Source organism: Falco peregrinus, chromosome 6 (assembly GCF_023634155.1).
Source record: "Falco peregrinus isolate bFalPer1 chromosome 6, bFalPer1.pri, whole genome shotgun sequence".
Taxonomy (NCBI): Eukaryota; Metazoa; Chordata; class Aves; order Falconiformes; family Falconidae; genus Falco; species Falco peregrinus.
Window position 1 is genome coordinate 61,851,683 of NC_073726.1, and position 19,792 is coordinate 61,871,474.

The 19,792-nt window shown below is 45.9% G+C and overlaps 1 protein-coding gene across 2 annotated transcripts in view; it reads left to right on the forward strand.

Annotated features, from left to right (window-relative positions):
- The first annotated feature begins 8,304 nt into the window (after positions 1 to 8,304).
- NUAK1 (NUAK family kinase 1) overlaps positions 8,305 to 19,792 on the forward strand; it is a 49,548-nt gene continuing 38,060 nt past the window's right edge. Inside the window, exon 1 of one of the 2 annotated variants that reach the window (XM_055807794.1) lies at positions 8,305 to 8,719. In XM_055807794.1, coding sequence (XP_055663769.1) covers positions 8,341 to 8,719 — 379 coding nt within the window. In that variant the 5' untranslated portion in view covers positions 8,305 to 8,340. The remainder of the gene's footprint in view (positions 8,720 to 19,792) is intronic. The other variant, XM_055807792.1, reaches the window with a different exon arrangement.

A 19,792-nucleotide genomic window follows, 5' to 3' on the forward strand; every position in this document is an offset into this window, starting at 1 on the left:
CCTAAGGGTGGCTGTCCTGTGGCCCAGATAGCATCAGCTCCAAAGAAAGTGACCTATCAGCATAGCAAGAACATCTCTTTCCCAACCCTAAAATCTCCCACGCTGGCCCTGACACCCACCCTGCTGTGGGTCTGGCAGTGAGGATGGCGTTGGGAGTCTGAGGGGCTGTCACTGTCCTCCTGGATGCTAATGCACGAGGGGGTGGCATCCTTTGCTCCCCTACGCCTGCTATGGGGATTTTGGAAATCTGCAATTCCCTTTATACTGCTTGAGAAGCACAAAGGAAACACAGGGAGCCACGAAACCTTCCCCCTCTCAATTCCCTAGCCAGTGAAATGAAATTTTCATGCATAATGGGGTTTTGATCATGCTTTGTCGCTTAGCCAATTTGCTATTGATTTAAAGAGTTCTCTCTGCTAGCAAACAGGCATAAAGGGTGGGATTTTAAAAAGATCTGATGGAAAATTCTATTTGGTTCTTGGGCATCTATACGCAAACAGATTCATTTTCCATTTAACTGCTCTTTGTAGTTAGCTGCCCTAGATTTCTGGGTATGTCCTCTTCCTGTGAAAGCTGTGCTGTACCATTGGTACACATCCTAAACTCATAATATTCTGTTTACATCTTTCTAATCACTTGCCATAAAATGATTATGTTGCCATTAACAGTTTTTATTATTTGACCTAATTTTATTTACAAGTCATAGACAACACTATTTTCTAAAGCCAGGAAGTAGCTGCAGACAAATGAAAAGTAAACAAAATAAAGCTAAAGGAAGCTAGCAGCCTCTGCCCTGAATCTATTTTCTAATTTAGTAGTGTTTTGACTTTGACAAACTAATGATCAGTGAAGGAAAAATACAGCTAGTCTTACAGCTGTGAAGCCATGATACACACTATGCTGAATTCCAGTATTTCAATGGGAATTTAGAGGGAGGTGGGGAGCAGGAGATTTCTCAGGGCCAGACTGCCTCCCCAGCATGCAGTCTGTGGCAAGAGGTGGAGTTGTCCACTGTTCCCCAAAACACCTCCAGGAAGGGATAAGGCTGCCTTTCAGGAAGGCACAATTCATCCCTTTGTCTGTGGAGGGAAGGAGGTTGCTGGCCAGCCTGCAGCACATGTGAGAAAGAGGGAACAGAGAGCCATGTTGCCATCTGTTCCTCACAGATTTATCTCCTAACAGGAGTCAGGTGGCACACAGAGCCCTTTTCTCCTCTAGGCTTGAACGGCATACCCACACTGCCAAGCCAGGCTCAGGGTCATACCCAGGGAAGTAATGTGTGTCATCAGTTGAATGTAATGAGTGCTGCTCTTTCTGATGAGGCACCTTGTATATGTACCATAATGTGGTAGATAGTAAGTTCTAAGTGTTGTGGGGTCCGTTTTCAGTAACTAGGCAGGATTTGCTGACAACCCAGATATCTGCCAGTCAGTGATGGTCTTAGGGATAGGCTGGTTCAGATAAGTGCATGAGTGTCCAGTAACTCATTGATGCCACATGCGGTGTGAGTTTTAGCATAAGGTCTTGTGCTTAACCTTTTCCCACTCTAAAATACATATATATATTTAAGAAAAAAATATGTCTTTTTTACTCCCTGTATTATTGGAGTAACCTTACGCTTGTATTTCCAAGAAAACTGGTTATGCATCCAATAGCTGTGTGAAAAGAGTGATATAATCTAGACACAGATCCACAGACCTCAATGTCAAAACAAACATCTTGTGCAAAACATAGTTTTGGTTTTCTTCATTGCATGCATCAGCGCAACGAATGCCACACAAAAGCCACAACTGAGGCTAAACCACCGCTCCTTGTAGGATGTACCCAGTGGCTGTGATATCTCCATTTGACCAGACTGGGCAGGAAATCCTAGAGTCCTGGAGGATGTATCTGCCCCATCTCATCCATGAGTCATGCAGGATGAAGGAGTCACAATGGCAAAAGTTCAGGCTTCCCCATTATGTTCCCATAGAAACATCTCTTGAGTGAAGGCCCCTGCAGCGCAAAGCAGCTCCCCAGCGTGGGCTGGCAGCCCCAGCAGGATGCCCCCATCAGCATCTCGGTTGCATTTCGCTTCCTTCTTCTCTGCTCTGGCTGCCTCCTGGCCCCAACCCAACTGGTGGCCGCACAGCTCCACCCTTTTCCGCCACAACCCACAGCCACCGCCGACGTTTGCCCGTGTTTACCAGCAAAGGTCTTGGGGTTGCAGTGCCGAAAAACAAAGTTAAAACACCCTGTTTGTGTGCGCTGTTGTGCTGGGGGAGTAGGGGCTGGAAGCATCACGAAATGGTGGCCGGGGGGGCGACTGCTCTTGATGATGCTTTGGAGAAACTGTGTGTGTATAAGATTTGCTAAGAGCGGTTGTTCCACGTGTGGGAGCCAACAGTGGGCAAAATGGGCTGGGCAGGGATCCGGCTGCCTACATGTGGCCTCAAGTGCTGATGGTTGAAAGTGATGCAGCCAGTCCGTCTTTCAAAACAAGGGCAAAAAAACAGGCAGTGGAAGGGAGGGAGCCAAAGGCAAAGAAGGGAAGTGATGAGAGGAGGGGAGCACACTGCTGAACAACTTACTACTTTTTTCACTTCTTTTTTGCGGTTTGCACTGGTGAGATGTGCAATCCAACGACTGTGGCCCGCTGCAGCTCCCTGCTCATGATGATACAGCTTGCTGACGTACGTGGACTGTAATCCCAAAAGGATTAATGTGCAGGAGAAGGGAGAGGGGCTGGTAATTTGGATTGTATGGCTCATTTATTTAATAAAAAAAATATGTACACAACAAAGTAAACATAGCATCACAGAATTTTACTGAAAGAATATCTAAGCTGAGCAAGAAATAGGAAAGAAACAGAAAAAGAAGGAATTGTGTGTGCCCAGTCCTTCTGGAAACCCTGCAACAGAAGAGAACCTAAGGCTCAGCCCCCACATTTCGTTTTTTTCTACTGTGTGGTTTGGGTTGTTTCTCCTTACTTCTCAGTGGTGGTGAGTGCTCCAGTTTAGCAGCAGTGGTGAGGAGTTCATGTATCATGCAGAATTGTTGGGTGTAGAAACTTGGATTTTACATGGATAAAATCATGTGACACAAGCATACAGGCACACACATGCACATGCAAATAAGTACATGAGTTTTCAGATCTGGAGATGTAAATTCAGCAGGTAATTGGTATTCTCTGTGGTATGGATATTCCAACAAAACATAGCAAGCAGTAGAAGAAATAACAAGTATTACCAGCAAAAATGATAATACATTCATTGCCTAAATTCTCAGTGAAAGCCACTGAAGCAAAGACTTGAGGCTTGGAAATGGAATTTTAAAAGATGTTTTTATGGACATAACTCTCCTCTCCTACTGAAAGTCTTATACTCTTACAAAGAACCCCAGCCTAAATGGCAGAGTTGTCTCCTGACAGGCTTATAAGATTTCCTCAGTTTCTACATTGTCCATAAAGCTCTGTGATAGGTCCAGGATCCAGATTCAAGAGGGCTTAACTCCACCTAAGTCTCTGTATTTCCTATTTCATGGACATCTCAGAAGGTCTAGAGGCAACCAAACAACAAGAGGAGGTACATGAATTTAGATGGAAGTTATAACCTGTTAGAATCCAGATCCAGGGTGTGGGTATTCATTACTTAGTTGAAGTATTGTTTTAGGAGTGAACTGGCATCAGTGAGATGCAAACAAGGCACACCTCAAAAGACCACTACTTGTCAAGGTAAAGTTTTTTATACAGCTCACTACAGAGAAAATCAGCATTATAGGTTTAATCCTGACCTTGTGCGACTCCTCTAATTTTCATAAAGCATGCAATTTCAAGGATTGGATGTGATCTGCCAGGGTAGATAATATGCAGATACCTGCTGCAGGAAACAGATGGATGCCAGCTGTCTCTGCCATTCGCCTCTTTATAAAGGATAATCCCTATCATTGAGTGGAACGCATTAGCATGCTTTCACTTCATCAGACCAAAAAGCTTTCTCTCAGCAGGTACTTACACAGAGGAGAAAGTTCAGTTGAGAGAAAGTCCTCTGGTTTCACCTGCCAGCATCTTCCAAATATTTGCAGTTGTACCATCTTTAGATTTGCAGACTGGACAATGCTGAGCACTTCAGCTTGGTCCAGCAAATGCATATTGCCTGTACTTCACTTGATCACCAAGCACAGCAGTCTAAATAACTCAATTGACTTTAAGACTATTGTTATGTGTTTCTCCACATACAGACTAAAGCTCAGCAGAGAGGACTGAAACTTAAGAGATCAGCACGTTAGCATCTGAGAGTACGGGTCTGCTGCATCCAGGATCCCCTTTTAGTACTCAAGATTTCTCCTCTTTCTTCTATCTTACACTGTAGGGAACAAAGAAGGTATTCCGGCTCTCCATCAACCCCCTGGAAGCTGACCTTTGCAAGAGTAGTAACAACACTGTTGGAACACTTTACAAGCCCTGTAGAGTGCTTATGAGCAAAAAGTCTTGTTTGTGTACAAATGATACCATCTCACCAAGTTAAAAATGCAATGTGTATAATTGTTAAACAGAAAGTACCTGGCCTTAGTCTGTAAAATACATATTTGTAGTAAGTATCTTTGAAACCCAGTGTTTATTTTTTTTATTTAGCTAACTACATGGAATGAATTAACATCAGCTCTATGAATCTTATGTCTTATTACAGGTATTGTAAACTTTCAGAGGAGACCTAAACATTTGACCGAGAGCTATTAAAGCCGGCGTTTTCTTTATCTTGAGTGTCTCTGTGCCAGACAGCAAGTTGTGCCATTTTGAAAGTCCATGGCAAGAATTAATCCTAAAAATGTACTGAGTTTTATGATAAATTTGTATTGCTAACATGTCACAATCCTTCAAGATTGTTTTCCAACTCGCACTGACTTCAGAAAGGTAAGCCTTCTGAAACTGTGGCTTTATCATTGTTATTGTGATTTTCTGTATAGTTTAGATTCGGTACAACATATCCTCCAATACTGTTTTGCAAATTGGAGCCTAATCCTATTTCCTTTGAAGCTGGCTAGCAGAAGCCTGCTGGTTTCAATGGGAGGACAATACCTTTTTGCGAATAAGGAAAAGCATTTATGTAAAATAATACTGTCAGAAATGAAGAATTCCCTAGTGGTGTCTATACACTCAGAGAGCTGAAATTCTCACCAAATGTTTATTTCAGAAACAGTTAAACACTGCATGTTTTACACTGACATGAACAGCGAGAATGATGCAAATTGCCTACAACAGTAACTAAGATTTTCTATGTCTGTTCTAACATTGTCTCACCTGCCCTCTGTGATTTTTACTTCTTGGTATTCTTATACCTGTTGTGAAGAACCTGGTGTACTAGTTGCTCTAGTGATTTTTATTCTTGTAGTGACAAGTACAAAACTGATTGCAAAGCTGACAATATGCTAAAAATTAAAAGGAAGTATCTCTATATGTCAGTGATAAACTCAATCATATGTGTACTTCTATATTTATCATTATTTTCAATTCCCATTGCTATTACATATGAGCACAGAAAGCTTCTTGTGTCCAGTTTCAATTTAAGTATTTAATTTGCTTAGTGCCCTCTGGCTTCACATTTAAGAGCATGGAAATTTAAAAGGAAAAGTGGTATTTCTAATGCTACATAGTACTTGTGCTTATTCCATTACAAAATTCGCATTTTTCATTTTGGAGCTTCTGGTATTTTATTGTACCTTATATCTCTCCAATCACAATATATAGCAATGATTCATGACATATTTCTCTATGGAACTGGTGATGTATGCTTCTAAGCAGCTAGAAGAGAGTGCTCTTGGGAATATTAACAATGCTCATAACATAATGAAACCTGTTTTCATCACTGGCATTCATGCTTTTTGGTTATTCAAGTGGTATAAAGGACCTGGATATAAGCTATACTGAGTTCCAGCCTGAAGGGAGCTTTCAGATAACCACAGCTGAACACTCTTCCCTTCTGCCTCTGGGGGGACTGAACCATTTCGGAGCTGCTCATGCAGTCCGGTGCACGGTCAGCTGGCAGGGATCAGAGCAGGACCCAGGCTGCATCTTTGGTGGGACTAGGGCTTGCGCTGGCCATGCAAAACCACGAGGCTGTCATCTTGACAGCCTGCTGTACCCTTGGCATTCAGCAAGATCGAGCTTCTGATTTAATCTATTTAAGTGAAGTTGCACTGAGGTGAACACATGCCAGGACAATTTTTCACTTTTTGCAGCAGTCAAGGGCCCCTCTCCTAGCTCCTTCCTGCCTCTCAGTGCTGCATCCCCATCCCATCACCATGCCAATCCCTACTTGCAGCAGGTCTGCCCTTCGTTCCTTCTGGTGGATGTTTCTTGGGGCATCCCCTCGGTTTCAGAAGAGCTACATGAGTGGGTTTCAAACGGGGGGCACTGAAAGTAGCTGACGGAGTAGCAGATCTCCCTCTCCTGCATGTTTAAGTAATTCAGGCATTGCTTTATTCTGTGCCAGCTGGTGGGAATGCATTAGCACTTCAGAGCACTAAAGTAAAACAACAAAACCATGAAAGCTACCAACGTACTCTTACTTCTTACAAAGAGAAGGCCACAGAATTTTCGTCCTTTCCACGATTAAAGGAAGGGACTACAGGAGGACAAAGCATTCTTTTTTTGTGTAGCAACAGAGTGAGGTTTCCCCTACCCTTTCTGCTTTGGAATAGCTGGTTTGTGGTGCACTCTGTGAAAGAGATGTTTAATTTCACGCTCCAGGGCTTAAGCTAATATCAGGCTCCCAAAGATCAAGAACACAACGTGGGAGGTGTTACTTCTGACCGCTGCAGGATTCTTTCTGTCTTCTTCAACCCATGCAGCATAGTGCTGGCTCCTGCCAGGAACAGGGTATTGCCCTAGGCAGACTCGTCTTGAGTCAGATGGACAGTTCTGCTGATCCTAGAATTAAGGTGCAGAGATGGTAAGTACAGAGAAACTTGTGATTTTCAAGTCAGAGGGGCTGAGGCTGAAACCTCAGTGTGTTCACTATCCCAGGAAGAAACCTTGATGAAGTCCAGCTTTATACGCTGGCCTGGTGAGCTAGAGGAACCAAATGAGAGTCCTCACCAAAGCTGGTGCCTGGGTATCACCCCAACACCTTGACACTCCTGAGTTAGCAACCTCTGACAAACTTGAGCCTGCACAGGAGCCAGCCAGTCAAATCACCGAGCGCACAGAGCAACTTCTGTGTTGTTAACACTCCCCGAACAAGACGGAGGCATGGAGTTACTGACTCCCACAATTCTGTGCCTTGACATCGCTGTGACCACGAAGCTGAACCCAGGATTTCAAAAGGTCTGTGCATTAACCTTGCAGAGCAGACAATCCCAACCTGTACTTGACAGACAGTCAGTGGGGAGGAGACACCAAGCCAGGACTCTCACACAAAGGTTTTGCATCGGTTCAGCAAACTGGCCACACCAGAGCACGGCAAAATGCTGTCACCCCACGCAAATTTCCCATTTCTGCTACAAGAGCCCATCTGCCGGCTCTGGCCATGGGCTCGGGTACGGCTTCTTTTCGAAAGCAAACATCTGATTCGTCTTAACCCTGGCAACAATTTACACGTCCGTATTGGTTTTTCAAGACGTCTTTGCAAAAGAAATAACCACCTTCCTTTAAACGGAAGGAAAGCATGGACACGATGCATTAACCCGCATCGCACAGATCCCGAGGGCAGAGGCGCAGGGTGCCGCAGCTCCGGGCCTGGGTGCAGGCTGGCACGGCCACGCAGGGCCCGCACCGGGAGCTTTCTGAGGGGCAACAACCTCCCGCCGCGGGCAACCGGTGCCTGGCGGTGCCGCAGGCCGGCAGCAGCCGGGCACACCCGCCGTGTCCTGCCGGTTCTAGTTACGCGCACACCCTCCAGGACCGCCCGCCTGGCGAAAGGGGAAAATTTCGCGTTTTCTGGAAAACCTTCCGGACCCAACTTCGGAGCAGGTCACCGGGGGCTCTGCCCGCCCCCGCGCAGGTGCGCCCGCCGCGCCCGGCCTCACCTCAGCCCGGCCCCGCGCCGGCCGGGGGCTCAGCCCCGGCGCCAGGCCGCCCTCCCGCCGAGGCACCGTCCAGCGGGCCTGCAGGGCGGCCGCGGAGCCCCGGCTCAGCGCACAAAGGCGCTCCCCGCCGCCAGCGCCGGCCCCGGCGAGGCCGCCCCCGCCCGGCCCGCGGCGCTGGGGACGGCCCGGCCGGGGCGGGGCGGGGCGGAGGGGCCGCCCCACGCCTGTGCGGCCGCCGGGGCGGGCGGCGGGGAAGGGGAGGGAAGGGGAGGGGAGTGCGGGGCGCCGCCGCCCCCCGCCCCGCCGCGCTGCGCCCCGCCCCGCCCGCCGCGCCCCATGGTGCCGGCGCGGGCGCGGGGCCGAGGCAGAGGCTGCGAGGCCGGCGGGGCGCTCACACCGCTGCCCGCCGCCGCCGGGCATGGAGGGCGTCGAGGCGGCCGCCCGCGGCAGCAGCAGCCCCGCGCAGCCCCGCTGCTCCTCCTGCGGCTCCGGGCCGGCTGCCGGCGGCGGCGAGGCGGCAGCGGCGGCGGCGGCCATGGAGGAGCCGCTCGGGGAGGCGCCGTCCCCGGAGGTAACGGCAGCGAGGAAGCAGCAGGGGGTGAAGCGGCATCACCACAAGCACAACCTGAAGCATCGCTACGAGCTGCAGGAGACCTTGGGCAAAGGCACCTATGGCAAAGTCAAGCGGGCCATCGAGAGGTTTTCTGGCAGAGTGGTAAGGCAGGCGGAGGGGCTTCTCTTTGCCTTATATTATATATACATATATATACCCACACATATACGTGTATGTCATTTTTCTTTCCAACGCCTGCTTCAGGAGGCGGGCGGCCGGGCGCATCCCGGGGGCCCGCTGGGGCCCGGCCGTGCGCGGTGCCGGGGCAGGACCGCGAGGCCTGGCGGCTCCGCATCCCGCCCGCATCCCGCCCGCATCCCGCCCGCATCCCGCCCGCATCCCGCCCGCATCCCGCCCGCATCCCGCCCGCATCCCGCCCGTGCCGGCGGGCGCTTGGCTCCGAGGCTTTGTTCGGAGTGCACATCCTACAGGGAAACTTCTTTCTGGAGGGGAGTGGTGGCGGTGCTGTGGTAACGCATCAGAGCGGTTTAAAAGGATGTGTTATTATTGGAAAAATAGGGCGGCTTCTTGTTTTTTGTTTGTTTTTACATGCGGGTCCACTGTGAGCAGTTATTCTTTCCCCACTGGAAATTCACGGTTTAGCAAAACCTGTCACATCCCCCAGCTAACCAAAGCTGCTCACAAAGTACCGTCAGGAGGGCAAATAGTGCTTCTTTGGTTAAAAAATGCAGTGATGCAGTCATACTTTTGTGACCTGAACTTTGCTGACACCTAAAAAAATGGCAGGGACTGCAACCCAGCCCCATTGGTTTTTACGATCCGTTTCACTGCTCAGTGGTGCCGGCTGGCTTGAGACTTCAAGCAGCCAGGAGGTTGTCCAGCAATAACTCAGCTTCAGCATTTCCTCATTGGTACAGCGCTCCAGCGGGGTGCAGAAATGCAATTGAAGAAATGTACATATTTGTCAGAGTTATTGTCGTTTTTCCTTCCCTGGAATACTAACTATTCGCAGAAGGCAAGGGAACGAGAGGCAGGCACTGCATTAAAGATTGCCCAGAGAAATATTTTTCTAAACAAGTCTTAATGCTGCTTTTCACGTAAAGTATACTAATTGAGTTTGCACTAGACTTCATCTGAAAGCAAGACTTTTCCCTAGTGAGTTACAGGTATCGTCTCATATATCTTTCCCTTTTGGTTGCCTGGAAGCTCCATGCGTACCCAGAAGTGGAAGCAACTGTAAAACAGAAAATGAAATTGCAGATGCCATGGCTTTAATAAGGAACACTTACTCTGCAACTAAATATCTTTGTGTCGACAGTGAAAATGAGTTTCAGCCAAGTTGTAGAGTCATATCATGTACGTTTTCAGTTTAGCTCATTTGGAGGCTGGCTAAAGAGAAACCAGAGATGGACATCCTCTGCACATGCTCACTCCAAGTCCATGTTTTTTAAAGTTTGCTGTCTTGGCTGTTTTACAATTTCAGGCTAACAAAAGCTCCAAAGCTGTGTTATATATTAACTATGATTTTGGAAGTAGATTATTTTTGAGTTGCATTACGAAATGTAGTAAGTAAGCAAACACATTGAAACCACCTTTTTTTAAAAGATGTGATGAATTTTAAAAAAAAGGTGACTGTTGTAAATGAGATTTGGTTTTGGGAAGGGGCCTCAAAGAGGAAAGGATGTAGTATAGATGTGTATCTCCTCTAAGTTAACAACACACCAGGTCTTTCCATATTTTGCTAACTGTCAAGCACTTCAGCTACACGGCCAAGGACAGTTAGATGATGCGGTCTGAACTGAATTTATATGGCTAATGCCATCTTGAAATGTGGTGAGGGTAAGAATCAGAATACCCATGCAATCTTAAATGCAATAAAAGTGTTACACTTGCTCTATCAGCTGGTATGTAGGAGCTAAACAAATTCTTACCAGGGTGTGAGTTTTATACTGGTGTAATACAAGCCTCGGCGTGTGGCACTTCATAATTATTAACTAGTCTGCTGGCGAGTTCTGGTGTAATGTGTCTGTTTGAACTTTAACATCTGTGAGTGTTTGTAGAATATCCACATTTTGTCTGCTTACAGAATAAAAGCTCGTTGTCAGGAGTCCAGCCAGACCTAAGTGAATGGAAAACGCTTCTTGTTTTCTGACAGTTCCCTTGTCTGGCTGTTGGCAGTGAATACCGATTGCTTTCTGTGGGTGACACGAGAGCACTGACAGGACGACTGATCGGAGAGGGGCAGAGTTTTCCTTCACTTTTTTCCCCTCACTGCTTTCTCTTGCCTTTCCTCTCCTCAGTTCTTTTTAGTGGGTGGTTTTGCAGCATTGATGAGCAGGTTGGAGGGGATGCTGCTGTGCCCAGCAGGGGATGCACAGAGCGAGTGATGCGGCCAGCATGTCTCTTGCTCCTCGTCCAATGCAAATCATCTCACAACCGGCAGCTAGGTAGCGAGAGTTCCAAGGTTGCTCTAGTCCAGTCTGTTTGCTTCCTATCCTGCTACTGCGTTACCTAATCATCTTTTTCTTTACTCAGCGGTAAGCAGGTATTTGAAGCTGTATGGTAAGAGATTGCAAAGCTGGACCTTGGCAGCAGCATTGTGTTCCTAGTCGTAGCCTTGTCCAAGCAATTCTCCTATTTGGCCTTTCAGTGTCTCTTGTCTGTTAAGAATCTCTTTAGCTGTGCAGCATTTCATAAAGATACTTGCATGATTAGCCAGGCTTTTAATATGAAGCACAATTTTCGGATTTGTTGTCATCTGTACAAATACAGAGCTCAGGAGTGAAACAGAAATTGGCAGACGAGTTAACAAAGTAAAACCAAGGTGAGAAGATGGTTCGATCCAAGGTACAGATGTGCTTTCGTCCTGTGCCATTGGAAATCACTAGCAGGATTTCTGTTGGCTTGAATGAAAGTTGTATTTGGCACTTACTAACAGTTGTAGGTTTATTCAGGTTGTTACAGTTTCTTTTGTCTTTCCTCTTAACTCAGTAGAATATGATCATAAGCTCCGGGGTAGATTGTATGATACATTTAGTTTGTTAGTGGAAACAACTTCTGTGAATCTGTGTATTAGTTTCCACAGTGACTACAGACAGTATTACATGCTGCATGAAGCAGTTAAAATATTGCCCACTACATGACGTATGAGGTGCCTAATTTTGCCAGCAAGATTTCCTTCATTAGTACTGGCTCAGTATACACTGTGTAACTTACGATACTTTAAATTAAGGCACCTGTTAGTAAGTGTAAGGATGAAGAGATGATATCGCAGGTCTGTGAAGTAACACTCATGTTGACGTTTCTGTGGGTGTTTTCCCCACTTGTCATCTTGCACATGTTAAACCAAAGAACTGAACTTTTGTTCATGTTATTTATTCAATATTTGTTAGCCAAGAAATCCACAGTTAACACTTATGTCAGCCTTAGATAAGCTCTGTGTTGACCACCTCTGGCCAATCCCATGCATGGTGCACAAAGATGGTAGATGCTGCTGGGTTCTTTGTGTAAATGCTTCCTCTGCTGGAGTAAATACTCCTTATAATGCAACTTTAAATTACGGATAGGCATTTTCAGTCTTGTCAGGAAAAGATGGATAACATTATACAAAAAGCAATGCCTGGATACAAAAATGCATTAATATTAATTAAAATAGCATTAGTAAAGGAGCATGTAGCTCTCTAAAGTATGGAAGACACCAGGTAAACCCTGTTAGGCTGCACTCCCAGCAGAGTTTAAACCAGGGGTTCAATACCCTGTCTGGTTTACAGCTCCCTGTGGGTGCCCTCCTGCGAGATGCTGTGCTGGGAATCGTTTGCTCTCCCTGCCACCGCTGGACCTGGAGCTTGCTAATGTTGCTGGTGGTTTTTTGTAACCTCTGATGAAGCACCTCGTATTATCTGCCCTTTCTTTCGGTTAGCGTCTTTCCTTGGGAGAGATTTTGCCGTTTGCAAAAGCTGGGAGCTTTTCTCCCTTTCTCTCCTTAGGTTGCACTTGGGAGGCGGTGGGGAGTAGCTCCAACAGCTCCCCTCTTGCCTTCACTTCCCTCTCTGAGAGCCAGGGCATCTTTTCTTCCTCCTCGCCAGCAGGTGGAGGAAGCACTATTCTCCTCCAGCCGTTCCTCCAGAGCGTTAATTATTTTGGGAATTGATGACAAGCTGCAGCCCAGCATGAAAAACAGACGTGCAGTGCATATTTGTGCAGGCATGTTATGTGTGGTACTGCATGTTATTTATCTCTTTTGCATTGAAGTGCAGGTAGAAGGATGTTGCCAAATGAAATTGGTTTCCAAATTAAAATCTTGTAAAAAACAAACACCAACCCACCAAAAACCCAAAAAAACCTCCAAACCAACCAACCAAAAAAAACCCAACCAAACCAATCCCCCCCACTTTAAGGCAACAAATATTTTTAATTGCAACTCCAGTGAAAATCTTTGCTTTGAAACAGCTCTGCTTCATGATGCTTTTGAAGTACTGCACAGGGGTTTTGAAAGCCTGAAACAGCAACAGGAGGACCTTTGCTTTGCTGATTGTATTTATCCATATCATGAAAAAAACAAAACATGAATACCAACAATGACAGCTCTGTCATGTCAGTAATTAAGGCCTTGTTGGCCACACAACCATTTATTTGTTTGCAGTGTGGTTTTTAAGGGTTCCAAATAATAAGATAAAAGTGTGCTCATGGGTCACTGAGGACAGTGAAAGGCCAGGTGTGATGTTTGTCCCAACTCTGTTGTCTGCTTTGCTGACATTGTTGAAAATGTTGGTATCTCTCTCTTCCCTATTATGCACAGCAATTCTCTTCTCTTATATTTAATGAATGTTGTATTTCCATTTTTTGCCTGAGAACGTCTGCTTTAGTTAGCACCTGGTCACTACTTAGTAGTGATTTTTATCCTGATCTCTCAGCGTGCGTCTCCTGCAGGATAATGTCCAAATCTGATGCAGAGCTGTTTATTTTTATTTTTTTTTGAGGTTCTTTGTTGCTCTTATTAAGGTATCTTCCTTTGTTGCAGACACTGGTGGAAGTATCTACACAACACTGCTGTGATGTGAAGTGCTTGTACAGTAATTTGCACAGCAGGATCCTGATGCGTGAATGTGGCTTCCGCAGCTATGATAATACACTTGAATAACAGTAACAATGGCTCGTGTTACTGACCTGTTTTATACATCAGAAAGAAAAACTTGTGGATTAAAGCCAAAATCATTGAAGCATCAGCTAGTTTGGAGTGTACAACCTAATACCTGATTTTTTTCCAGACATGTAGAGTACATAACATCAGGGTGCTATGGGTGACAGCCTCCTCCTGCAGAGCTTGGTCTCTCCTGCCTCCTGGCCTTTTGTCCCTGTGTGACATTCAGCTTGGGTTCCTGGTTCTTTTGTACTTCACTTGCACTGCTGCCTCTTGCTTTTTTTCTGTGTGCCAGTGCTGTGACCTGCACAGAAAGCGCTGCCTTGCTCCCTGTTTCCAAGCTGGTGGCTGCTAGAGAATCTGTGCAGCCTGTGGTGGGTGCTGGGTACACCTCTCTTGCCATGCCACACTTATGTGGGGCCAGAGGTTCCTTAGTGGAAGCGGGATTCTTGCAAAATGTATTGCCAAAACCTTGTTTGTTTATTTATTTAAGATGTGCAAACTGAACTCTTTCAAGGACTTAAAATGTGACTTAATCTGGACGATGTTTTCATGGTGCTGAAGGCCTGTTGGTGAAACTCAGGTCATCCTCTATAAAAATCGTACCAAAGCATGCATGGAAATTCTAGATCTGGAATGAATAGAAGTTGGAAAGACTATATGGGCTTGGAAATAGTTTTGCTGTTAATTTTGTTATTTGTTCCACCCTTAATTATTAGATGCATTCTGAGACTGGTTTAAAAAAAGAAAAAAAAGAAGGAAAAAAAAAAAAAAGGAAAAAGAAAATCCCACTGCATTTAATCTTATATAATTCACAGTGAATACTGTGGGCTTATTACAATAGGAGTTACTACCTGGCTGTAAAAAATTACTAGTGTCTTCACATAAACACTTGCATAATTGAAATGCCAAAGGAGACCTGAACATCAAGAGCTGCAGACAGAAATAACTGATTACAGCATGCAGGTCATTAGAGGAAAGGCATTAGTACAAAATACTTGTTTTCTGCACTGAGAATTCTTGTTGGAGAAGCAGATTTGTTCAGGGGAGTATAGTTCAGTGGTATGAAAGTCTGAATTAATGACTAGCTAGTAAAGGGTCATCTGAATACGTTAGCTTGTCAAATCGTTTACCAAATTAAAGAACAGTATGTTCTTTCTGAGCTTTGAATGGACATCAAGTGACACTTCTTCAGTGATGTTGGACTCTCTTACAAGTGAAGAAATTACAAGTTTCCGAGAGACTGTTGCTTCCTTGTCTGTCTGGCCCCCTGCCACCCCCCATCCCACCATTGGACTGAGCAATAGTAACAGTGTTGGGCAGGTCGGTTAACTTCTCTGTGTCTCCGTGTATCCCTTTCTGAAGGGATACTACTTAATATAGGCAGGTTAGGCCAATTAACAAGGCACGTTTTGGCCTGATACATACTTTGTGTGATCTCTCTAAATGTGAAATTCACAACAGAATTTGAGCCAATGTTTACAATGCAGCCTTCAGCTAAAAACACTGTAAAATGCCTAAGCATTATTACAAATGATTTCACAGCACCGTATGTTAGAGAACACAACAGAATGGAAATTGCTTGTACAAAGTCTTTCATTAGATATGGCTAAAATATCCTGCGTTTTTTGGTGGCATGTGTTCTAAAAATTGTTATTATTTTTAAGAACCGCAATGTGGATTTGCCATGTGGAGACAATTATTATATATATTGTAGTTTGGGGTCATACATGTTGAATAAAACTATGTGGAATGTGCAGTTCTTGTGAGCAATTGTTTATTCTTTACAGAACTGTAATCGTAGTTAGTCTGTGTTTTGTCTGGTAAATAAGTAACTAAAGAGTCTTTGCAGGAGTGAGGAACTGGGAGGAGGCACATGGTGGCCGCCACAACGGTGTCAAGGAAGAGTGCTGAATGTGGGTTGAAAACTGATTCCAGGTATATCAGCTTTGAACACTGGCAGGTCGACATGTGTACAGTCATGGTAATCCAAGTGCAGAGCATATGGGACGTGTTTTCAAAGTCTGCATACCAGGGATTCGCAGATTGGCTGCTGACCTTGTCTTTGATGTGGGCATCTTCCTGGCTCGGGTCTCTACCTCTTGTACAAGGCTTACATACCCTCTATCTTTGCAAACCAGGATGCTGATGTCAAAGCGTCTTCTCTTACTGTACAACCGTGCTCCTCTCAGCAGGATGCTGTTGTTCTCCTTGTTGTCTTGTATGCTCTTCCTGCGTAAAGTGGAACCAAACCATATGTTTTCTGCTGCAGTGCTGAATGATGCTCTGAAGCCAGAAGTGCAGGTTTGTCTTCAGGCTTGGGGTGGGATAGGAGCTTGCAGCATGGACGGTAGGAAGCGGCAGCTGCCTACTCTTCTGTGCAGAGGGGCCAGAGCCTCATCAGCTCCTGACCTGGGCAGGGACGGAGGCTGATGCCAGTACCCAGTTCTGGTGTACGGTTTTGATGGTTTGCATGCCATCAGTGACGGGCGTGTTGGTGTGGGACTCTCTAACCTACAAAGAATGTTGGTCTTGTCTCTTCTTGCCTCTTCTTGCCTCGTATGTAAGTCAGGATTTGTCCCTGAATTGCCCAGGTGTGCACTGGACACCTTATAGAAAAAACTCTTGTCATTAGCCCTGGTAGATCAACGTACTTGGGATAGTTCAGAGGAAATGTCTCGGATGAAAAGGTCTCTGACTAAATATGCAAATGATATTTGTCACCATTTCCCTCAAATATCTTCCAGCAGATGTGAGTACCATGTGTGTCCATTTAATAAACTGAAGGCAAAATAATTTCCACTTTGCTAGATATATGGGGAATAGCTAGGGGGAAAAGGCAGGGCAAACTACAAAGCAAGGTAAAAACTGCATATGTGGGTTGTTATATTTGATGACCAATTCATTAAAGCCATAAGTGTATCCAGGCTTTCAATAGTGTTCTCCTGCTGTTGCTTCCTGTACTCCCTGGCTACAAAATCAGTCTCTATGGCTCTCATTTGTCTTACCCACATGAAAGACTTTGAGCATCTGCGAGTTATGATTTGAGAAGTATCTGCTTTTAAACAGAATGTATTTATCACCGTGTCTTCACAGGCAACATAGTACGTTGTATCAATTAGGGGATCCTAGACCTTTGAACACTAGGGGGCTGGGTGAGATACTCCGCGAGCGTATGGTGTCTGGCCATACCCATCAAACATCCTGGACCCCCACCAAAAATGCCAGATGTTCAGTAGATGTGGAGGCTCTCCTGTAACCTTTGCTGCATGTTGTGAGGGGGCAAGCTTCTAGCTGTCCTTTGCTCTGGCGCTGTTTTAGTACTCTTGTTTGAGTTCAGTATTTTTTATGTTTTGAACTAAAGACCATGGACCAACTCTCAAATCAGTCTGTTAACCTATTGCACAGTTTAAATGGTTAGTGTTCCCTGACTCTCCAAAGACAGATGCGATTTGATTCTAGCTCTGGTGGTTTACAAGACATCAGTCCTTAAAGCTGCCACTTGCCCACAATGGGGTGCAAATCCTGGGTCTTGCTCAGGTGTGAACTTTTTCAGGCTGTTCTCACCAATGGAGAAAAATAACAAAATACTTAAATGAGTGGTTCCTTTCATTTAAAAAAAACAGCCATACAGCAGTTATGGGAAAATGGGTTGACATGGCTGGCATGTTCAAAATGGTCCTGGCCAGCTGTAGGTGAACGCAAAATCACAAAATACATGCAAGTCTTGTGGTTTATAAGAAGACCACTGAGGTTGCTTAGGTTAATGTGCAACCAATGTAACTGTTAATTTCTGGGTGCCTCCCCAGCCTTCCCTTCTCCCTGCCTGCTTTTCCCACCTCGCCTCAGCCACCCCTCCAGTATGGCGCCTTAGGCCCTTTGCTGTTGGGTCCCATGGGAAGCCAACCTGGTGAAGGGGAGGGTCTCCTGTGCCTTGCGTGGGGCTGGCTGCCTCCACGACGAAGCATCAGTGCTTGGCAGGCTGCTCCATCCCTGTTGCCTTGCCTTCATGGGGGATGTCAGCCTGTAGTAACCCCAGAGCTCCTCACCTACCCTGGCCCAGCAGCTGGCATGTGGGACAACTTCAGCAGCGAGGCTGGAGGAGCTGAGTGTCTTTGTTCTGAGGTCTGGCAGCTTGAGGGACTTGCAATTATCTTAATGTCTCACTGTGCCGAGGAGCTGAGTCAGTGTATTTGGGCTTCAGCACTGCCGCCTTGGAATAAAGACACTAGTTAAGGGATATTAAGCTTTAAAAAAAAAAAAAAGTTTTTAAAAAAAATCTCGTTGTTTCTGTTAAAAGGTACCATGCCAAGTTTGGAGGCTAATTTTAGCCTTTCATGGGTAGATCAGAAAGATTTGGGTCCTGCTGTCGATGGAGATCTTAAAGCCTCTATATCATGTTTCCCTTACGTAAAAAGGCATTTCATTTCTGCTACAATTTCTAATCTCCATGAAATGCCTGATGGTGAATGATAGCTCCCTTTATTTGAGATACAGGTGTTATTTTAAAAGTGAGTGTGAATATTTTTTTGATCACAGAAGGCAGCAATGAAGGTTGGACTTGTTTGAGCTGTGAGGTAACTAAACAAATGTTCCTTTTTGTTAAATGGTGTTTTGTTGTGTTTTTTGTCCTTGACACAAAAAGATTAAGTCTTTTGCACTTTTTGACAGGGGAAGGCGGCAAAGCATTTGTTAAAAAAACCAACCAACAGTTCCTGAGGCACGTGTTTGGAGCTGTCATTTATTTGCATATTTTTGCCATTGCATTCTGCACAAATCAAACCTTACCGCGTCCCCAGTGGAACTGAGCTCGGCGGGGAGGAGCGAAGGCCAGCCTGTCTCTCAGGTGGCCGGGGTGCCTGGCGCAGCGGTGTCAGCAGGGCTGTGCTGTGGCTTGTTGCTTTGGCCTTTGGGAGGAGGCGAGGGGAAGAGTGTGACCTTCCTGGCTGGTGTGTGCTCTAATGCCATGTGGCCTGGAGCATGCGAGCTGTGCTCCAGTGTGAGGTGAAGGTGCCTGTAAAACACCTGCTGGAAGCAATGCAGGCTTAGCTCACCTGTGCAGGGGTACAACTGAGGTGTCCACATTGCCCTCTTGGGAAGACACATTTTTAACCGGGCCTATACATGAGGCATACATAGCATCCTCCACGCTCCTCTCCTTGTCATGTTTATTCAATTCAGGGTGCCAAAATGAGGCGAAATAATGACGCGGTGATCTGTGGGTTTAAGCTCCGTGTGCTGTAGGAGCTGGTTGTCACAGCTGTGCTTCGGGCACTCAGGGGATGAGTGGTTTCCCTGAGGTTAATTAGGGAAGTCTGTGGTGGAGCCCTGGGGAGAGCTGAGGTCAACCATGGCTCCAGCGCTGCACTGAGCTGAGCCCTTCCTTGTGTGGGTGAAACCATCTCAGGAAGGTCGCTCATAAAGTGAACGTCCTCTTTCATGGCTGCAGTCACACTTTGAAGGGATGGTGCCAGTTTTTCAAAAGCCTTCCAGCTGTTGTGACTTGGAGCCGGATGACTATGGGGTACCACTGTTGATCACCACTTGGCATCACTGGATCACTGTTCTGTCTCCACAGCCTGGGAGGAACGAAGGCCTTCGGGTAGACCATGCAGCAATGTACATTCAGGCCAGGGATTAACCATCTTTTTCAACAACAGGGTTTTTTTTCTGTGTACACTTTGAGAGTTCTCTACCTGCTTCTCTGTTTTGGTAAAACAAATGTGTTCTCCCATCCTGTCTGGCGTTTCATGATGAAAACGCGGTCTAATGGGACCTGTGAAATGCCTCGTTGTGGGTCATGGGAGGAATTCATTGGGGAGAAGGATTTCATGCTGTACTTTGACCTCCTTCCAGCCTTTCTTGGATGAAAGGAAAACTCTGCAGCCGTGAATGTTACTGGTTATCATTATTGGATGTCATTACTCACTCACTCTGAGCATAAAACAAAAAAATCGCATCCCCTGTGATGTCCGTGGGTAAAATGCTGCTCTCAGTTACATTAACACTGTTGTAAACCATAGAGTAGAGCTCGGCCCTTTGTTTCAATTGAAATATTTGTTTAGCACAGGCAA